The sequence below is a fragment of the Aotus nancymaae genome, unplaced genomic scaffold (genome assembly GCF_030222135.1).
Source record: "Aotus nancymaae isolate 86718 unplaced genomic scaffold, 86718_ANA_hifiasm-v0.15.2.pri h1tg000003l, whole genome shotgun sequence".
Classification (NCBI taxonomy): domain Eukaryota; kingdom Metazoa; phylum Chordata; class Mammalia; order Primates; family Aotidae; genus Aotus; species Aotus nancymaae.
The window spans coordinates 15,516,205-15,535,410 of NW_026988414.1; the positions used below are offsets into that span (position 1 = coordinate 15,516,205).

Below are 19,206 nucleotides of genomic sequence, written 5' to 3' on the forward strand. Positions count from 1 at the left end.
AACTGACTCCATTGGTTTTGGTTTCTCTGTTTGACATATAATTCACATACCATGAAATTTACCTTTTTAAGGCTACAATTCAGTGGATTTTATGTTATAGATATTAACAGAGTTGTGCAACCATCACAACTAATTCCAGAATATTTTCATCACCCGAAAAAGAAACTCTGTAACCCGCTAACAGTCATTTCCATTGCCCCCTCCTCCCAACTCCTGGCAACCACTAATCTGCTTTTTATCTCTAGGAATTTGCCTATTGTAGACATTTCATATAAATGGAATCATACAGTATACGTCCTTTGTATCTGGATTCTTTCACTTAGCATGTTTTCAAGGCTCAGTGAATATTGTAGCTTGAATAAAGACTTCATTCCTTTTTATGGCAAATAATAATCAGTTATTTAGATATACCACTTTTTGCTTATTCATTCATTAGTTGATGGATATTGGGTCATTTTTCACTTTTTCTCTGTTACGAATAACGCTGCTATGGAAATTTTTATGCAAGTCTCTCTGTGGAGATATGTTTTCAGTTCTCTTGGTTAGACAGCTAGGAGTGGAATTGCTGTAACTTAGAGAGGAACTACCAAACTATTTTCCAATGTGGCTGCACCAATTGCTCCATATCCTTGCTAATACTTGTTATTTTGTGTCTTTTTGACTATAGGTATTTTAGTGGGTATGAAGTGGTGTCTCATTGTGGTTTTTATTTGCATTCTCCTAATAACATGATGTCAAACACATTTTCATCTGCTTATTAGCCATTTGAATATCTTCTTAAGAGAAATGTCTAAATCTTTTGTCCATTTTAAAATTGTGCTTTGTAAATTGTTCAGTTGTAATGCTGCTTTATATATTCTAGATATTACACCTTTATGAGATAGATATGAAATCTGTAAATATTTTATCTAATTATGTGAGTCATCTTTTGACTTTCTTGATAGTGTTCTTTGAGACATAAAAGTTTTAAATTTTGATAAAGTCCAATTTATGTATGTTTTTTATTTGCTTATGCTTTTAATGTAATATCGAAGAAAACTACTGCCTAATCCAAGGTCATTAAGATTTTCTCTTGTGTCTTCTTCTAAGAGTTTTATAGTTTTAGCTTTTACATTTAGATCTTTAATGACCTATTTTAATTTTTGTATATAGCATGGTATAGGGGTCCTACTTTATTCACTTGACAAGCTACCCAAGTGTCCCATTTGTTGAAGAGTCTTTTGTTACAGAGAGTATTCTGTCCCCACTGAATTTTCTTGGTACCCTCCTTGAAAACAATTGACCATAAACCTATGAGTTTATTTCTGAGTTGTCAATTTTATTCCATTGGTCTGTGTCTATCCTCATACTAATGTCTGGCAGTCTTGATTACTACAGCTCTGTAATAAATTTTGAAATCAGAATGTGTAAGTACTACCGCTTTGTTTTCTTTTTAAATATTGTTTTGGCTGTTCTGGATACCTTTCATTTACATATGAATTTTAGGAGCAGCTTGTCAATTTCTGTAAAACAAATCATTGAATATTTCAATAGAGATTTTGAATCTACAGATAAATCTGGGAATATTTCTAATTTAACAGTGTTAAGTCTTCCAGTCCATGAACACAGGATGTCTTCACATTTATGCAAGCCTTCTTTAATTTCTTTGAATTATATTCTGTAGTTTCCAGTGTTCAAATCTTATGCTTCTTTTGTTAAATTTATTCCTAAGTGGTTTTTGTTTTGATTCTGTAAATGTGGTTTTTTAATACTGAACAAGGGAATGGTTTTTAAATTTTATTTTCTGATTGTTCATGGCTGGTAAATAGAAATGCAATTGATTTTTCTATGTTAATCTTGTAACCTGCTTGACTGAACTTAGTTTTTAATTATTTTTTTATTTCTAGTTTTTATGGGTACATAGTAGGTGTCTATATTTATGAGGTACATGAGAGATTTTGAGACAGGCATACAATGTGTAATAATCATATCAGGGTAAATGAGGTATCTATCACCTCAAGCATTTATTTCTTTGTGTTACGAACTTTTAAATTATGCTGTTTTAGTTAATTTTATATGTACAGTAAGTTGTTGACTGTAGTCACTCTCTTTTGCTATCAAATAATAGATGTTATTCATTTTATCTAATTATATTTTTGTGCCCATTAACCATCCCCACTTTTCCCCTTCTTCTCCACTGCCTTTCCCAACCTCTGACAACAACTATCATTCTATTCATTATCTCCACGAATTCATTTCTTTTTTCTTAATTTTATTTCTTACAAATGAGTGAATACATGCAAAGTTTGTCTTTCTGTGCCTGGCTATTTCACTTAACATAATATCCTCCAGTTCCATCCATGTTGTTGCCAACGGTAGGATCCCTTTTTTGTTATGACTATTTCATTGTGTATATGTACCACATTTTCTTTATCCATTCGTCTGCTGATGAACACAGGTTTTTTCCACATCTTGGCTATTGTGAATAGTGCTGAAATAAATATGGGAGTATGGATATCTCTTCAACATACTGATTTCCTTTCTTTCGGGTACATACCTTCCTTTGGATAGCTCGATCATATGGTAGTTCTATCTTTAGTTTTTTGAGGAACCTCCATTTTGTTCTCAATAGTGGTTGTATTAATTTACATTTCCACCAATAACATACAAGGGTTTCCCTTTCTCCGCATCTTTGTCAGCATTTGTTATTGCCTGACTTAAAGCCATTCTAACTGAAGTGAGATGATATCTCATTGTAGTTTTGATTTGCATATCTCTGATGATCAATGATGTTGAGTACTTTTTTATAAACCTGTTTGCCATTTTTATGTCTTCTTTTGAGAAATGTCTATTCAGATCTTTTGCCCATTTTTAAATGAGGTTATTTGATTCTTTTTCCTATTGAGTTATTTGAGCTCCTTACATATTCTGATAATTAATCCCTTGACAGATGGGTAACTTGCAAATATTTTCTTACATTCTATGGGTTGTCTTTTCACCTTATTGTTTTCTTTGCTGTGCAGTTTTCACTTGCTATTATCCCATTTGTTCAGTTGTTTTCTTTGGTTACCTGTGCTTTTAGGCTATTACTCAAGAAATCTTTGCCAAGAGCAATGTCCTGGAGAGTTTTCCCAATATTTTCTTATAGTGGTCTCATAATTTGAAGTCTTAGATGTGACTTTTTAAATTATTTTGATTTTATTTTTGCATATGGCAAAAATAGCACTCTATTTTGTTTCTCTGATTACAGATACCCAGTTTTCTCAGCACCATTTATTGAAATGACTGTTTTTTCCCCAATGTGTGTTCTTGGCACCTTTGTTGAAATTGAGTTAACTGTGGATGTGTGGATTTATTTCTGAGGTCTGTATTGTGTTCTGTTGCTATATGTGTCTGTTTTTATGATAGTACCATGTTGTTTTTGTTACTATAGCTCTGTAATGTAATTTGAAGTTAGGCAATGTGATTCCTACCATTTTGTTCTCTTTGTTCAGGTTAGTTTTGGCTACTTTGGGTCTTTTGTGGTTTCACAGAAATTTTTGGATTTTTTTTCTATTTCTCTGAAGAATGTTGATATGGTTTGGCCATGTCTCCATCCAAATCTCATCTTGAAATCCTATGTGTTGTAGGAGGGACCCGGTGGGAGGTAATCGAATCATGGGGGGAATTCTTTCCCACGCTGTTCTCATGAGAGTAAATAAGTCTCACAAGATCTAATAATTTTATAAAGAGTAGTTCCCTTGCAGGAGTTACCTTCCCTGCTGCTATCCATGTAAGATGTGACTTGTTACTTCTTGCCTTCTGCCATGATTGTGAGGCCTCCCCAGCCATGTGGAACTGTAAGTCCTTTAAACCTCTTTTTCTTCCAGTCTCGGGTTTGTCCTTATCAGTGGCATGAAAATGGACTAATACAAATATCATTGGTATTTTGATAGGGATTGCATTGAATCTATAGATTGCTTTGGGTAGTATGGACATTTTATTTATTCTTTCAACCCATGAACATGGAATATCTTTCCTATTTTTATGTGTCCTCTTCAATTTATTGCATCAATGTTTTATATTTTATTTTGTAGCAATCTTTCACCTCTTCAGTTAAGTTTATTCCATTTTATTTGTAGCAATTGTAAATGGGATAACTTTCTTGATTTCTTTTTCATATTGTTCACTACTGGCATGAAGAAATGCTACTTAGTTTTGTATGTTGATTTTGTATCCTACAACTTTGCTGATTTTGTCAGTTCTAATAGTATTTCTGGTGGAGTCTTAGATGTCTTCAAATATAAGATCATATCATCTGCAAATAAGGATAATTTGACTTCATTTTTCCAATGTGGATGCCCATTATTTCTTTATCTTGTCTGATTTCTCTAGCTAGGCTTCTAGTACTATGTTGAATAACAATGATGAAAGTGTGCATCACTTTCTTCTTCCAGATATTAAAGGAAAAGCTTTTTAATTTTCCCCATTTGGTATAATACGAGCTGTGGTTCTACTGTATATAACTTTTATTATGTTGAAGTACAAACTTTTTATATATATAATATTTTATGGACTCCTTTTTATTTTCCATATATAAGATTATGTCTCTACAAAAATAGATTATATTACCTTTTTTTTTTCTTATCTGGATGCTTTTTTTTTCTTGCTGAATTGTCCTGTCTAGAACCTTCAGTACAATGTAGAATAGAAATGGTAGAAGTAGGTGTCTCTACTAGACAAATTCTACTTTGTCGTAGAGGATAGTCTTTTTCATAGTTGTTCAGTTTGGTTAGTATTCTGTTGTATCAATATTAATAAGGGATGTTGGATTTCATCTGGTTTTAATCAGACAAATTCTATAAAAATAATACCACCTTATAGAATTTGATGTCAGTGTTCCCTCTTCCTTTGTCTTGTTGGAAGAGCTTACAGAAAATGGTGCTAACTGGTATTAATATTTGCTTTCATTCACCAGTGAAGACATCTGGTAACCCATTGTTAAACAGGAAGAGAAAGCAAAGTCCATGGGACAGAAATTCACCCAAGGTCACATTGTTGATCAGGGACAAAGCTAGGGCTTTATAAACAGGCAGCCTTGAGTTTAGGCCCCAGCTGAGCCAGTGCCTCAGTGTGTAAATTGTTTCTAGTTTTCTTAACTACTATCAAAAGTGGATATTGCTGTTATGGGGTAACTGATGAGGAAACCGAAGCTTACAAACATGGCATGATTTGCCTATACATGCTGTGGCTGAACTGGATGGAGCTCTAACAAAACCTTATGAAAAACAGCACCCTCCAGAACCATTGCTTTTGTGTAGGAACTTGATTTTAAAGAAGCACTGTTTCCATTTTATCTTACTTGAGTATCATAAGTAAGCAAGACAAGCAAGATAACATTTATTGTACCAAGCACTGTTCTGGGTGTTTCTCATGCTATTCATTCTTACAACAATTTTGTGAGGCATGTATTGTTGACTTCATTTTGTAGACAGGGAAACTAAGACTTTCAGAGATGATAGAAACAGGAAATAGGGAGAGCCATGATGCAAACTCCATCTTTTAGACTCCAAGCACAGGGCTTGTTTCTTCTTCCCACTCTCACCCTCTACCCATGGAAAGCAGAGCTCACATATGAGATGGGAACTAAGCTCAGCTCAGAACTGAGTAGATAAGAACCATTCTGCCTGTAGTGTTCCCTAACTTAAAGGCCAAGAGTAAAGCCATGTTGTGGTCTCTGCTTGGCCTCTCCTCCTCTAAGCTTGGCTTTGGCTAAATTCAATCTTGAAGGTATCATGGAAGAAGAAAAGGGCTTTAGGGTCAGATGTGGGAAGAGAGGTGATGTCAGTGTTGAAAGGAGCAGAAAGTAATAGTGTTCCTGTGGTAAGATCTCTTCCTTATCAAAAGTTCGGAACATGGAATTCATCCTCCTAATAAACTTTAACTTCCTCTGAACTATGACTCAAGACCCACTTGGGGCCGATGAATACCTAATAATTTCATCCATTTGGAAAGGGCACTGAATTTTGAGTGAGTAGACCTATGTTGGGGCCTGGCTGAACTACTACTACTATCTCTGTAGCCTTGGAAAAGTCAATCTAAATTTCCAAGGCTCATTTGCCTCCTTGTAAAATGGATTTAATAATACATACCCCTTAAGCAGTTGTAAAGGGAACAACTTGTATAAAAGCTTCCAGTTCTGTATCTGATACAGAGTATGTGCCCAGGAAATGTGTGTGGAATCTCTAAGTCACTTTTACATCCATAACCACCATTTAGTCCTCACACCATCACCATAGGGTTATTGACAGGCCACTGAGGTGCAGAGAGGTCAAATAATCCCAACAGAGCCACATAGCTAGTTAATGACAGGGTGAAACCTACACATCATCTCCTCTGCCTCTCAATTCAACATACTTCCAAGTTATGCCTTCTGAAAAAGTCATTTATATAACTGAAGTCACTTTAAAAATTATTGTTTATATCTTAGTTTCAGAGATTCTGTCCAATGTACAGTAAAGATATTTTTTAAAGCATACAATTTGCTTCAAAGATCCCAGGAATGTAAATTGGAGTAGAATAATTGGGCATTCTGTGCTCAATTAATTCCTTGACTTGAGACCATAAAGTTAGTCTGTGTCTGCTTTACCCTAAAACAACCTATTAAAATATTAACATCTTCCAATTAAAGTATTATAGCTAGTATGATTATGTGTTATCATTTAGTCCACATTCTGAAAAAAGAGAAGGAGAAGGTAAAGGGGGAGGCGATAGGGAGAGGAAGGGACAGGAGAAGACCAAGGAAAGAAAGGCAAACAGAGCAATTGTTGCTAAAGCCAAGCAACATGCCAACCTGCATGTTTTTTCAATAGGGGTCAGGTCATATTTGATGAGTGAATGAATACACTCAGAGAGATCATTTGCATAGTATTTATATGTTTATGTCCACTGCTTTATTCACTCCTCAAAGGCTTTCAGAATGGAGAGGGCAAGAATTGTCATCATTTTTCGTACCAAAAAAATGAGAGTCCTGTAGGTGGTTGACAATCCCAGTTTGCAGCAGACAGAAGATCCAGCAAGATAAAGTCTAATTCACAGCAGCTTTTAAACTCATATCTAAGGCTTAGTCCACTGTTTTGAAAAAAGGAAGAACAGACATACCTGAAGTAAATGTAGGGGCAAGAATACATTTTTACTGAAGAGTTTGTAGTACTGTGTCCCATTTCTTGTTCATTTGACCATCTCCCTGCTCTTCCATGAGCTCTGTGACAGCAAAAACTCCACTCTTTTTTTCATGGGCATTTCTTCCCTGCTTAGCAGAATGCCCAGCACCTAGCAGGCATTCACTCATGGCAAGGCACACACAGAGTGGAGCTGCTGTGATACTTACTCCTTAGGTATTGGAGATACACTCAATAATCTTTACTTGTAAATCAATTTATATTCATTTAATTTTAAGTGTTAATGCTATAATTATTTCTGAGTTCTGATGTTCACTGAACTGTGAATTTTAGGGAGATGTTCACATACCAGTGTATTTCAGGGGATTTAGCAGTCAGAACAGTGGATGCCTAGCAGTACTTCCAGGTTGCTGTAGCCTCTGCCTAAGCTTAGAACCAACACTGGTTTCCCGACTTGGCCTTCCTGCAGAGCTCTCCCTGCCAGCTCCCCACTCCCCTGATTCTTTGCCTGTTAGCTCATACAGCTTGAGGGGTTGAAGGCCATACAAGTGTGGAGAGCTGGTGTTTAGAGCCCAACCACAAACTGCTTTACCTTTGTTCTAAGCCAGGGCCTCCCAGTCATGCCTCAGACTGGGTTGTTTTGAAAGTAGAAACTAGGACGGGAGTCCTTAATACCAAGATGATCTCTCTGTTCCAGGCACTAGAATTAAATATTTATGTTGGCAGAAAGCATGGGTTGTCAGCTTGAGTTAGGAGATAGGAAAGTTGGGTTCTGGTGCTCAAGGGTGGGTGGCTGCACGCGAGAGTGAGCAGGGATACACAGAAGCCCCTGGTGACTCATTCTCAAGGCTCATTTTGGTATTCCTAGACTAGGGGGGAACAGAAATACTTCGCCTGGTAGCTAGCACTCAGCTCGGGAAAAGTTTAGACATCTGAATTTTGGCAGCCTCTCCAGACCAACTTGCCCAATATCCTTATGACCCAGACTGGGAAACTGAGAGCAGAGCATGATGGAACTTACCCAAAGCCATTATTACTCAAACTGGAGTCTATATCTTCAACAGGCCATACAGGCATTAGACCTGCAGTTCAAGAGCTATGTGACCTTGGGCCAGTCACTTGAACTCTCTGAGCCTAACTGTAAAATAGGAATGATTTCTAACCTTGGGATTAGATGAAGTAATATAAGGAAAAGATCTTGCATTCAGTACTTTCAAAGCTCTATATTAGAGTCAGTAAGCTTTTCCCTGAAGGTCCAAATAGTAAATATTTTAGGCCTTGATGGTGCTGTGATTTCTGTCACAATTACATGATTCTGCCATAGTAGTGTGAAAGCAGCCATAGAAAATGCATTCAAAGCAAACCAAAAAAGAGTGTGGTTGTAAAAGATTTATTTACAAAAATAGGCAGCAGACCAGATTTGGACTGTGGGCTATAGTTTGCTGATCCTGCTTGCAATGCTTGTTAGTTGTTGCAGTTACTATTGATGACACAACAAATAACCCTGAAACTTAGCAGCTTAAAATGACCATTTGGTTTTGCTCACGGATCTGTGGATTGGAAATTCAGACAGAACATACCAGATTGGACTGTCTTTGCTCCATTAAGTGTGGGGCCTCAACTGCAAGAATTCAAAAGCTGGGTGTAACTTGACTGCTTGTGTGAGAATTATCTGAAGGCTCCTTTACTTATCCATCTGCGACCTAGGCACCAGGGCTGCTGAAGCATCCACATGTGGCCTCTCCTTATGGCTTGTCTTCCTCCCACCACAGTGGCCTCAGGGCAGCTAAATTTCTTATGTGGAGGCCCACAGTTCCAAGTGAGAATGATTCAGTAAGCAAAGTGGAAGCTGCGTCCCCTTTTATGACCCACACTCAGAAGTCACACAATGACTCCTGGAGTCCTCTTGCTCTACTGGTCAAAGCACTCATGAGCCTGCCCTTACTCAAGGTGAAGTGTCAAAGAACTGGGGCCAGGGTCTTGTTTTAAAGCCATTATGGAAGAGATTAATCATTTAAACACATGCACATTGAGTAACAGTTGTGTTAACTTACCACTTACCATGTGCCAAGCACCATTTCAAGTACTTTATTCTTCTAACATCCCTTTGAGATAGACAACATTATCATACACATTTTACTTTTACTCATTTATTTATTTAGAGACAGGGTCTTGCTTTCTTGCCCAGGCTGGACTGCAGTGGTGCCATCTTGGCTCACTGTAGCCTCAACCTCCCAGGCTCAAATGATCCTCCCACCTCAGCCTCCTAAGTAGCTGGGACTACAGCTGTGTGCCACCATGCACAGCTAAGTTTTGTATTTTTGTAGAAATGGGGTTTTTCCATGCTGCCCAGACTGGTTTTGAACTCCTGGGCTCAAGCGATCCACCTGCCTCAGTCTTCCAAAGTGCTAGGACTACAGTTGTGAGCCACCATGCCCAGCCACACACTTTAAAGACAAGAAATACTAAAGAACAGAAAGGTCAATTAACTTGCCTAAGGTCATAAAGATAGTAGGTGATAGAACAAAGGTTGGATCTCAGGTAGAAGGGCTCCAGAGTCTATTCTAACTTCTTCACACCCTGCCTCATTGTGATCATAAAAGCAGAAATGCTCTTTCTACTACTTGAGTAGAGCTCTATTCAGAACCTGAGGCTTTGGACTGCAGAGTGTCTAGCAGTCTTCCCATCAAAAATCAATCAGGAACACTATTACACATTTTCTCTGCATCCAGACTGTCCTGGGTATCATGAATAGTACAAGGGAAAATATATGGTACTTGATTTTGTTCACAAGAAACCTAAACTATGGGTAGAGAGATTGTATTCTGATTTCATTCTCACAAGCCCACATGATGAAACTTTTGTCCCCATTTTACAGATAAGGAAACTGAGGCTCAATGGTTAAATTGCTACTTGCTCAGTAGCTTCTTGCTACTGCCCAGGTGGAGTCCAGATTCAAATCTAGAACAGTCTTATTTGTAAGTCCATGATCTTTGCCACAGAATCCAGTGGAGAAAAGTCCGGAATGGGTAACACCAGCTCTGTCAGAGAAAAACAACTCTCAGTTCCTAGAATATTAGATCTAACCTACCCCTCAGCAATGATCTTGATCCAATCCCTCACTGCAGAGATCAAAGGCTGAAGCACAGAGATGGGCATTGAGGTGTCCCTGGCCATCCAGCTTCCTAGACCCAAAGCTTAAGCTTGGACTGGGCACTTTTCCTACTGCCCCTGTCTGCCACATTGTACTGGGAATGCCATGGAGGGGAGCCATGGCAGTGGGTGTGGGAGGGGTGGTCGTGAGCTAATGGGAAGTTGTTTGCCAAAGCTGTGTTGGGGGAAGGAGCATTTTACAAGACTGGGGCCTCTGGCCTGGAAACATCTGTTTCCCTTCAAATCAGCAAGGAGACTTTTGCCTTCCCCAGAATGCCTAAATCATGTTGCGGCTGGGGAAGAGCCAGCATTGGCCTGGAGACTTCAAACACATTCTCCTGTACTCTCGGGGACCAGGCCTGACATGGGCCTCTAGGGCTCAGTCCCTGCTCTTATCCCCTGTCAGATCTGTGAGAAGATTGCACCGCCAATTAACTTCTTGGTTTCATTCTCTCACCCCTGCTACGAGGAGGTCTGAGGGTCTTGGATGGGACCAACAACAGCTTCCTTTCTACCCACCCTCCTCTGATCTCCACTGGGACCACTTACTCCCATGTGGGGGTGAAGTCAGAGCCTTGGGCAGTGGCTGAGTACTAACCCTAATGATGATGCCAACAGCGATTGATTGCCTATTGGTTATTGCATAGCACAGGCTGGGCATTGTGCTGAGCACTTTCCATGCTGCATTTTCTTTTATTCTAACAAGAGCCCTCCATGGTGGGTTTTAATATTATTATTCCCATTGTACAGGTGAATACATCGAGACAAGGCCGCACACAGCCAATGTACAAGAAGCCAGAATTTAACACTAAATTATTTGATTCCAAAGCCATGCCTTTAGTCCTCTTGTTACTCCATTTCTTTTAGTAACCCTTCAATCTAATCATCTTCTGTTCATTTTATAGATGGAAAGATTGATTTCCAGGAAGGGGAAATGAGCCTCATTCATTCCGACCTGTGTATACAGAGTGTTGATGTATCAGGTGTAGGTGTTTAGGCATGAGCAGAACCTTATTCTGATCCTGAAGAGAGTCATATATTCATAGGGGCAAGAGAGAAGTGAAAGGGTGCTGACCTAGCTGTGTGATGAGTGCGCTATGCAGCTCTTCAGACAGCTCGAAACAGGCTTCCCAGAGGAGGTAAGATTTGAGTGATGCTTCAAGGACAATGTGGAGAGGGTCACGTGAAGAAGGGGATGGATGACTCAGCCAGAGGGTGCCACCAGTGGAAAGGTTCAGAGGTGGGATCCATATTCTGGAACCATCAGCAGCTGGAGATGCCTCTGCTGTGAAGCAGAGTAGGGAGGAAAGTCAGCAAGCACACCTAGACCTTCAACCAGAGCTCATTCGGGGCTCAGTAATAGAGTACTCTCAAATGACTGAGGGGATTCCAAGTTGAGTTTGTCCTGAGAGTGATGGACATCGTCCTAAGGATGATGAAGATGGTGTCCTGAGGATGACAATGTCCTGACAATGACATTGTCATGAAGAAATATTGAAAAATACTTTGGCATAGTCATCCCTAGGCATTTCCCCACACAGTGAATTTGTTTGGATTTCAACTTCCCAATGCACTGAGACTGTATTACTATAGGTATGCAAGATCTCATACCGCACAGTCTGTAGGCAAGCTAGGACTCAAATTCAGATTTTAGCCACCTTGGCCAGTGTTGCTTCCCCTGAAATAAAGCCAAGGGAAGGAATAGCAATGATTTGGGCCTGGAGCTCCAGGTTCGTAAATAGCCCATCTAACGTTATCCATGAGCCACCTCTTTCATAATGAACACATCCCATAAGTAGGCTTGGACCTTGATCCTCCAGGGCATGGAAATGTAGGAAGAAGCACTGGAGGAGGTGTCAGGAATGCCTCAATCTTTACTCTGAACTGACTGGCAAGTGGGTCCCTGTGCAAGTTGTTTTCCCTTCTGGGCTTTGGTTTCCCCACTTGTAAAATCAAGATTGGGAGTTGATGGTACACAGTTTTAGTTCAACTTATCAGTGAACCTCAGTCTGCTTCAGAGAGACGATGACAGAACTGAGCAGAGAGTGGCTGACATCCTTTCTGATCCCAAGAAACACAGAGGTCTGACTACTCCCCTCTGTATCTGTCTCTGTCCCTGTCTCTCCCTCTTTCACTCCCTGCTATATGGATTTGTTTGTGGTATATTTTTGTATCTGTTTCTTGGTCTCTATCCCCACACCTTCCAATCTGTCTGTCTCTTTCCCTGTCTCTCTCCTTCATATCAGGGACTGCCACTTTTTCCCCTTCACAAATAACCCCTCCAGGCCCTGACTGGTGCCCTAACAGCTTTCAGATGTGCCTCTGGAACAGTTCTACAATTACAGCTGAGTCCGCCAGAAAGCCCATGACCTTGTGACTTTTGACCCAGGATTGTGAGGTTGACATCTTCCTCTTTTTCCACCCCCCAGCAGGGTTGCCTGAGGCCTCCTCCATCCCAAGGCCCCCACTGACATGTTTGGTTACTATAATAACCAAAATAGAAGCTACCTTTTAGGGAGCAAAGATTGAACTGGGCCTATTATTATCATTATATCATTGAGTCTTGATACCCAACTTGTGAGATATGGATAATTTCACCCTATTTTATAAGGGAAGAGACTGAGGCTCAGAGAAAGTAAAGTGACTTCCCAAAGCATATTCAGCCAGCAATTGGAGAAAGCAAGGATTCTACCCAGTTTTTATGACAAGAATACCTAAGACTACTTCTTCCCCAGCATGCTGTTATTCCTGCTGCTTGGCTAAGCAGCGAGATGACTCTGGGCCCTCTTGGGTGGAGGAATTGTGTTGCAGAAGCATCACAGGAACATAAGTGGCTTATGAGAAAGCAATGTTGAAACATATTCCTACTTCTCTTATTTTGAACTTTCATTCATATATTCTATTCACTACAAGCCTTCCATGTTTCCCTCAGTTGAAATATATCTTCTAACTCCAAGAAAGCATTTTTTTAAAATGTGTTCTCTTGCACAAATAAGTGCTTTATATATGGTCTTTATAAAAATCCTCTTCTTACAAGCCACTTTCTCATGCATCACTCCATGTAATCCTTGAGACAGCCATGCACTGTCTGTGAAACTAACCTCATTTTATTGATGGAGAAACTCAAATTCAGAAATGAGAGACGGTATACTTTGATTCATTCATTCACCCTAGTATTTATTAAATGCCTTCTATGTGCTTAATGCTGTGTTAAATGACAACAGTATAGCTATACCCATGCTGAAGTGTATGCACTCTGGGATATGCAGGCTACAGTTTACATCCTGCCTCTGCCACTTTCTAGATGGGTCCATATGTGGATGGTAAGTGCTTACATAATGTTGCCCAATGCTGTTCTCACTTCCCACTTTGCCACTTGCTAGAGTTCCTTTATGATCATAGAGTTCCTTTATGATCTTGTTCTCAACCATTCTGCATGGCTTTCCAATGATAACTTACCTCACAGTGCACTTACATTTCACATCTATCCATACCGTACTTGTGAGGTGAGTGGCAGTCTCTCTATCACAGATGCTGGGTGCAGAGAGGTGCAGTGAGCTCGGAGAGGTGAAGTGACTTGCCCAAGTTCACAGTGCTAGGCAGTAGAACTGAAATATGAACCCAAGTCTGGCCATCTCCAAGGCCAGGCCCCTTTCTTTGTCACCCCCTGCTTTTGTACCAAGAAGTTTTGACTCATGGTACCTTTTATTAAAACAACCTTTGAGGCCTCAGGTCATGGGAAGTCAAAGCTGGAAGAGTCCATGTAGGTAACCCAGATCAGAGCCTCTGAGCCAGTGAGTGGTCAAGTGGGAACAATAAAATGGCAGCTGAGAGCCAAGAGCATGGGTTTTAGAGTAAGAGAGATCATGCTCTTGAGTCCTTAATATTCTGAACCTGTGACTTTGGACACATTTCTTAATTTTTTTTTAAATCTCCAGTTTTATCTTTGGAAACGTGGAGATAATGAGGGTGATTATTTTAGCATGTTTTCATAAGATCAGAAAAACTTATGAGATGGCACTACTTCAACATAGTTGTGGTTCAGCAAGTATGGCTAATGGAATCACATTTGTACAGAGTTGATTTCTACAGAACTGTGATCTGAAGACAACAGTTTGCAATGGTTGCATGTATGGACTTTAGAGTCAGAGAAACCAAGGTTTAAATTGCCAATCCCAGTAGTTACCATGTGGCTCTTGGCAAGCTGCTTCCCCTCTCTGAATCTCATGTATAAAATGAAATGAGTAATAGTACCTGTCTTTTAGGATTGTGTGAGGATGTTGGGGAATTAATTGTGATAATGTAGGTAACTCTTACTTAGCTCAGGTCTTAGCACATATTAATTTGTATAACCAACATATACAAAAGGTGAGGACATGTATTTTATACTTTAAGTTCTGGGGTACATGTGCAAAGCATGGAGGTTTATTATATAGGTATACATGTGCCATGGTGGTTTGCTGCATCTATCACCCTGTCATCTTATATTTATTAAGTGCAAGTATGTATGGCCAATTGGGGCTCACCATTCTGAAACTTGGTAATCATAGTGTTATGCCCGTTTTATAACATGGGATAATTTGAGATGCAGGGAAGGAGGGAGGAAAATAGGGCCATTAGGACCCCAGACTATTCTACTTAACGTAGGGAACACTCTACCCACTATTGCCTCTACCTTTAAATGCTGGTGAAAAAGGATGGCATGATGCAGACAGAACACTCAGATGCTCAACCCTTCTATTCAAACTGTTTTTTTTTTTTGAGATGGAGTCTGACTCTGTCACCCAGGCTGGAGTGCAGTGGTACAGTCGAGTGCAGTGGCACAGTCTCAGCTCACTGCAACCTCCACCTCCCTGGTTCCAGTGATTCCTCTGCCTCAGCCTCCCAAGTAGCTGGCACTACAGGTGCGTGCCACCACACCCAGCTAATTTTTTATTTTTAGTAGAGATGAAGTTTCACCATGTTGGCCAGGCTGATCTCAAACTCCTGACCTCAGGTGATCCGCCCACCTCAGCCTCCCAAAGTGCTGGGATTATAGGCGTAAGCCACCATGCCTGGCCTATTCAGCTTGTTCTTGGCCTCTAAGGCTTACATCATCTGGAAAGTCATTTCTGCGCCCTTCTTAGGCTTTGCTTAACCATAAAACTTGGAGATCTGGGAATACAGGGATCACAGGGCTTCCCCAAAATAGGACAGAGGACAGAGGCTGCTCTGGAAGGAATTATGGTAGATTAGACTTGAATCTACCAGGTCTACGTTTTACCAGTTCTTCCCTTCTAAGTCCACACAGGCTGTGTCCGCTCCCACCAATATAGCATGGAGCTTCAGATGAGATCATAGAAAGGTGAGGACATACGTTATAGCCAGATTAACCCCCAGTCTCCCTGTCATGGCCTACAAGGTCCCCACTGACTTTCTACCTCATCTCGCTTTGTTTCAGCCACACTGGCTGTCCATTTCTTCAACCATCTGGGCTCCTTCTCTCCTCAGGACCTTTGTCCTTACTGAGCATCCTACTTAGAATGCTCTTTCCCCAGGTCTTCCTCCCATAAACTGGTTCTTTCTCACTAATCAGGTCTTAGGTCCTGAAGTTTTCCTCTTCAGGAAGCCTTTCATGGACTACATTCTAAAGCTTATACTCCCTATACTCCCATATTAGTTTTTTTCACATTATTCTGATATATTTTCTTTCACACTTAACCATTATCTGATTTTTTGTTTACTTTTTCATTTTTACTGGTTTATTTTTTTGATCCATGACCTTGACTCTCTTGTTCATTTTTATACCCTTAGCACTTAAAGTACTTCCTGGCTCAGAGTTAATGCTCAATAAATATTTCTTAAGTGAGTAAATTAATGAATATATAAATGGATCTATCCAGCCATAAAGAATAGCATTAAGGCTCACTTCAGACCCTAGACTCAGATTGCTTGAGTTCAATACCCCCGTTCTGTCCCTCAGTAACTCAGATAGTGGAAAGATACACAATCTAAGTCTCACTGTCCTCATTGACAAGATGTGGGTGACAATAAATCCCTCTCTTTTAGGCTGAGATGAAGTACAAAGTGTCGAGTAGGCAGTTAGTGCTAATAAATGCTTTTTTAAAAAATATTTTTCCTGTAGCCTAATTGTTAAAAAATAACAGAGCCATGACTCTGTGTTCTTCCCTACAACTCTCAGGCCCTTCTGTGAAGTCACAGCCTAGTGCTCTGTTTTTTTATTGTGCTACAGGTTCACTCTGTATGCTGTGGATACACGAGGGAGGCACTCAGAGCTCAGCACGGTGACCCTGAGGACGGCCTGTCCACTGGTGGATGACAACAAGGCAGAAGGTAGGTAACCCAGTTTTTCACCTCCAAGGTAACTCCCATATTTCCCCTAAGTTCTGCACCCAACAGTCACTAATCATCAAACACACAGACACACACACACACACACACACACACACACACACACACACACACCCCAATACACTGGCACAGGGAAAAGAAAATGAAGGCACTAAGGGAACAGAAGGAACATGGAGCTAAATTAATCAAAGTCATGAAGGGAAAAATTGAGATTGACTAGCAATGTTTTTGCCAGTGGAAAGACTTGCCTGTCTTTTAGAGAGTTGATCTGTGTTCTGACTTACAGGCCAGGAATGGCAGGGAGTCAGAGCCCCATGACTTTATCTTACCCCTTGTTCCAGATTTCTCAGGGACTAATCATTTTCTTCCACTTGTCTTTGCTAGAGTGGCAAAGAGATGGCACCTAGGAGGCCATTTCACCTTGTGGTACGCATGGCAGACATTAGCAGATCACAGCATGCTGTTCCATCCACTCCCATGGTGGCCTCAGAATCCTCAGCATAGAGCTGCCGTCAGTGATTATCATTCATAGTTAGTGTGCAAGATTAAATGTTTCTACTGCTCCTGGTTCATGACGTAAACAGCAGGCAAAAACACCTGAAAAAATATAATTAGTCAATCAGATCCACCATATACTTAGTTCTTAAGCATTGTGTAGATGCAGTTTCTGTATCAAGTCTGGCAAAAAGTGACGGTGGCTCATAAGTCCTGGTGGTCTACTTAAAGTTGAACAATTATTTCTCAAAAGTACAAGCAATGCAGTAGAGACATGGTCTCCACCTTTTAGGAATTCACATTATGAGTGGTGAGACATTTCCGCAGATGGCTCAATAATAAACTCAATTATAAATGTTTTAAGTGCTACCAAAGGTGAGGGGATCTGAAATATTTTCCTGATAAATTTTAAAAATTACTATTTTGAAATAACACATGTCCATTGTTAAAAAATTTAAAAAGTACAAATAAAAATCAGAGTAGAAAATAGTGTAACATAAATGTTCCTCCCATTTTTACTGTTTCCAGATTCTTCTCCCTGCAACTGTTGTTAGCAATGATTTAGGGGCACATACAGATTTTGTTCAGTTTTTGAAGCTAAAAGAATATGCCTTCTACTCATGACAAATTTAAGATACTTTGATTAGTAGGAGTGACTGAAGCAGTAGGAATATCCATGAATAACAAGCAGATGAGTTTAGATTTTCTTTGGAAGGTGTTTTGAATGGTGACCTATCAGACCTGATCACAGAAATGTGTTGGAAATACAACAAAGGAGAAATAGAGGGTGTTGAGATTATCCAAGACAGTTTATTTAAGCAAATTTTATGTAAAATCACAGGCACAATAATTATATTAACAATTAAACTTGCAATTATGAGCACTAACTTTGTGGCAGGCCCTGTGTTGAGTGCTTTGTATCCACTCTTTAATTTAGTTCTCCCAATGCACCTTGAGAGTAGATATCATTATCTCCAGTTGATAAGAAAACCAAACACAACTAGTCAATAACATATTCAGGATGAAATTAAGGTTTGTCTGCTCTGAGAGCTTATACAAGCAAACTTTCTCACCACCGTGCCTCTCTTATTGAAGGCCATGCTTCTATCCTTACTTTTTTCCACCACCCAGTGATCTGTTTCTGCCCTTCTGCCCTCTCAGAAATAGCTGACAAGATCTACAATCTGTACAATGGGTACACAAGTGGAAAGGAGCAGCAGATCGCCTACAACACGCTGATGGAAGTCTCAGCCTCCATGCTGTTCCGAGTCCAGCACCACTACAACTCTCACTATGAAAAGTTTGGCGACTTTGTCTGGAGGAGTGAGGACGAGCTGGGGCCCAGGTACGGGTGTATTTGTGTGATTGAAGGGGCAAATTCTTTTTGCTTCCAATTGACTTTTCTGGACCCTTTCCCCAAAGGCTGAGAATAGGCTTTATCAAACAAATAAAGGTGATTATCACCTTAGTCTTGTCAAGGCTAAAGATAGAAAATGGGCAAGGAGAATGAAAGAATCTTGGTACTTTAGATTCCTGCACTCCTGAAATGTTAGATAGGGAAGGGGCATTGATGCTGTTTGCATTAATCATTCTCCTTGCTCATCTCCCACCTCGTTTTACAGATAGGAAACTTGGGCTTTTTGAAGGGCTGTGTCCTAACCAAGATCACAGCGGGGAACAGCAGCAGGGCCATGACCCATAATCCAGGGTCTTTCGCAGTCTTCCATAAGGAGTCTGAGTTTTTCTGCAGTAAATAACTATGATCTTGACTAAAGTCCATTAGTGATCGTGACTGAATAAGTTTATGAATTCAACATGTATGAAGGCTTTATTTTTGTCCTGCATGCCAGTCACTGTGCCAGGAACCATGAATGATTCAAACAGAACTAAGGCACTGTCACTACCTTCTGAAGCTTCATAAAGTAGTATATGCAATGGTGGTTACATGTTATGTCTTGCATCTAGTAACATTTATCCATTCAACATATACTTAACAGCACCTCTTATGTGGTGGCTGCTGACAATGCAATGGTAAAAAGGTAGAAACGGTTGCTACCTACACATAGCT

General features: G+C 40.0%; 1 protein-coding gene across 4 annotated transcripts in view; it reads left to right on the top strand.

Annotated features, from left to right (window-relative positions):
* The window catches only part of ASTN2 (astrotactin 2), a 976,097-nt gene that overhangs the window by 938,588 nt on the left and 18,303 nt on the right, over nucleotides 1-19,206 (top strand). For all 4 annotated transcript variants that reach the window (XM_012472754.2, XM_064378516.1, XM_012472755.3 and 1 more), the window contains 2 exons: nucleotides 16,525-16,625; nucleotides 18,300-18,483. In XM_012472754.2, the coding sequence (XP_012328177.2) occupies nucleotides 16,525-16,625; nucleotides 18,300-18,483 (285 nt within the window). The remainder of the gene's footprint in view (nucleotides 1-16,524; nucleotides 16,626-18,299; nucleotides 18,484-19,206) is intronic.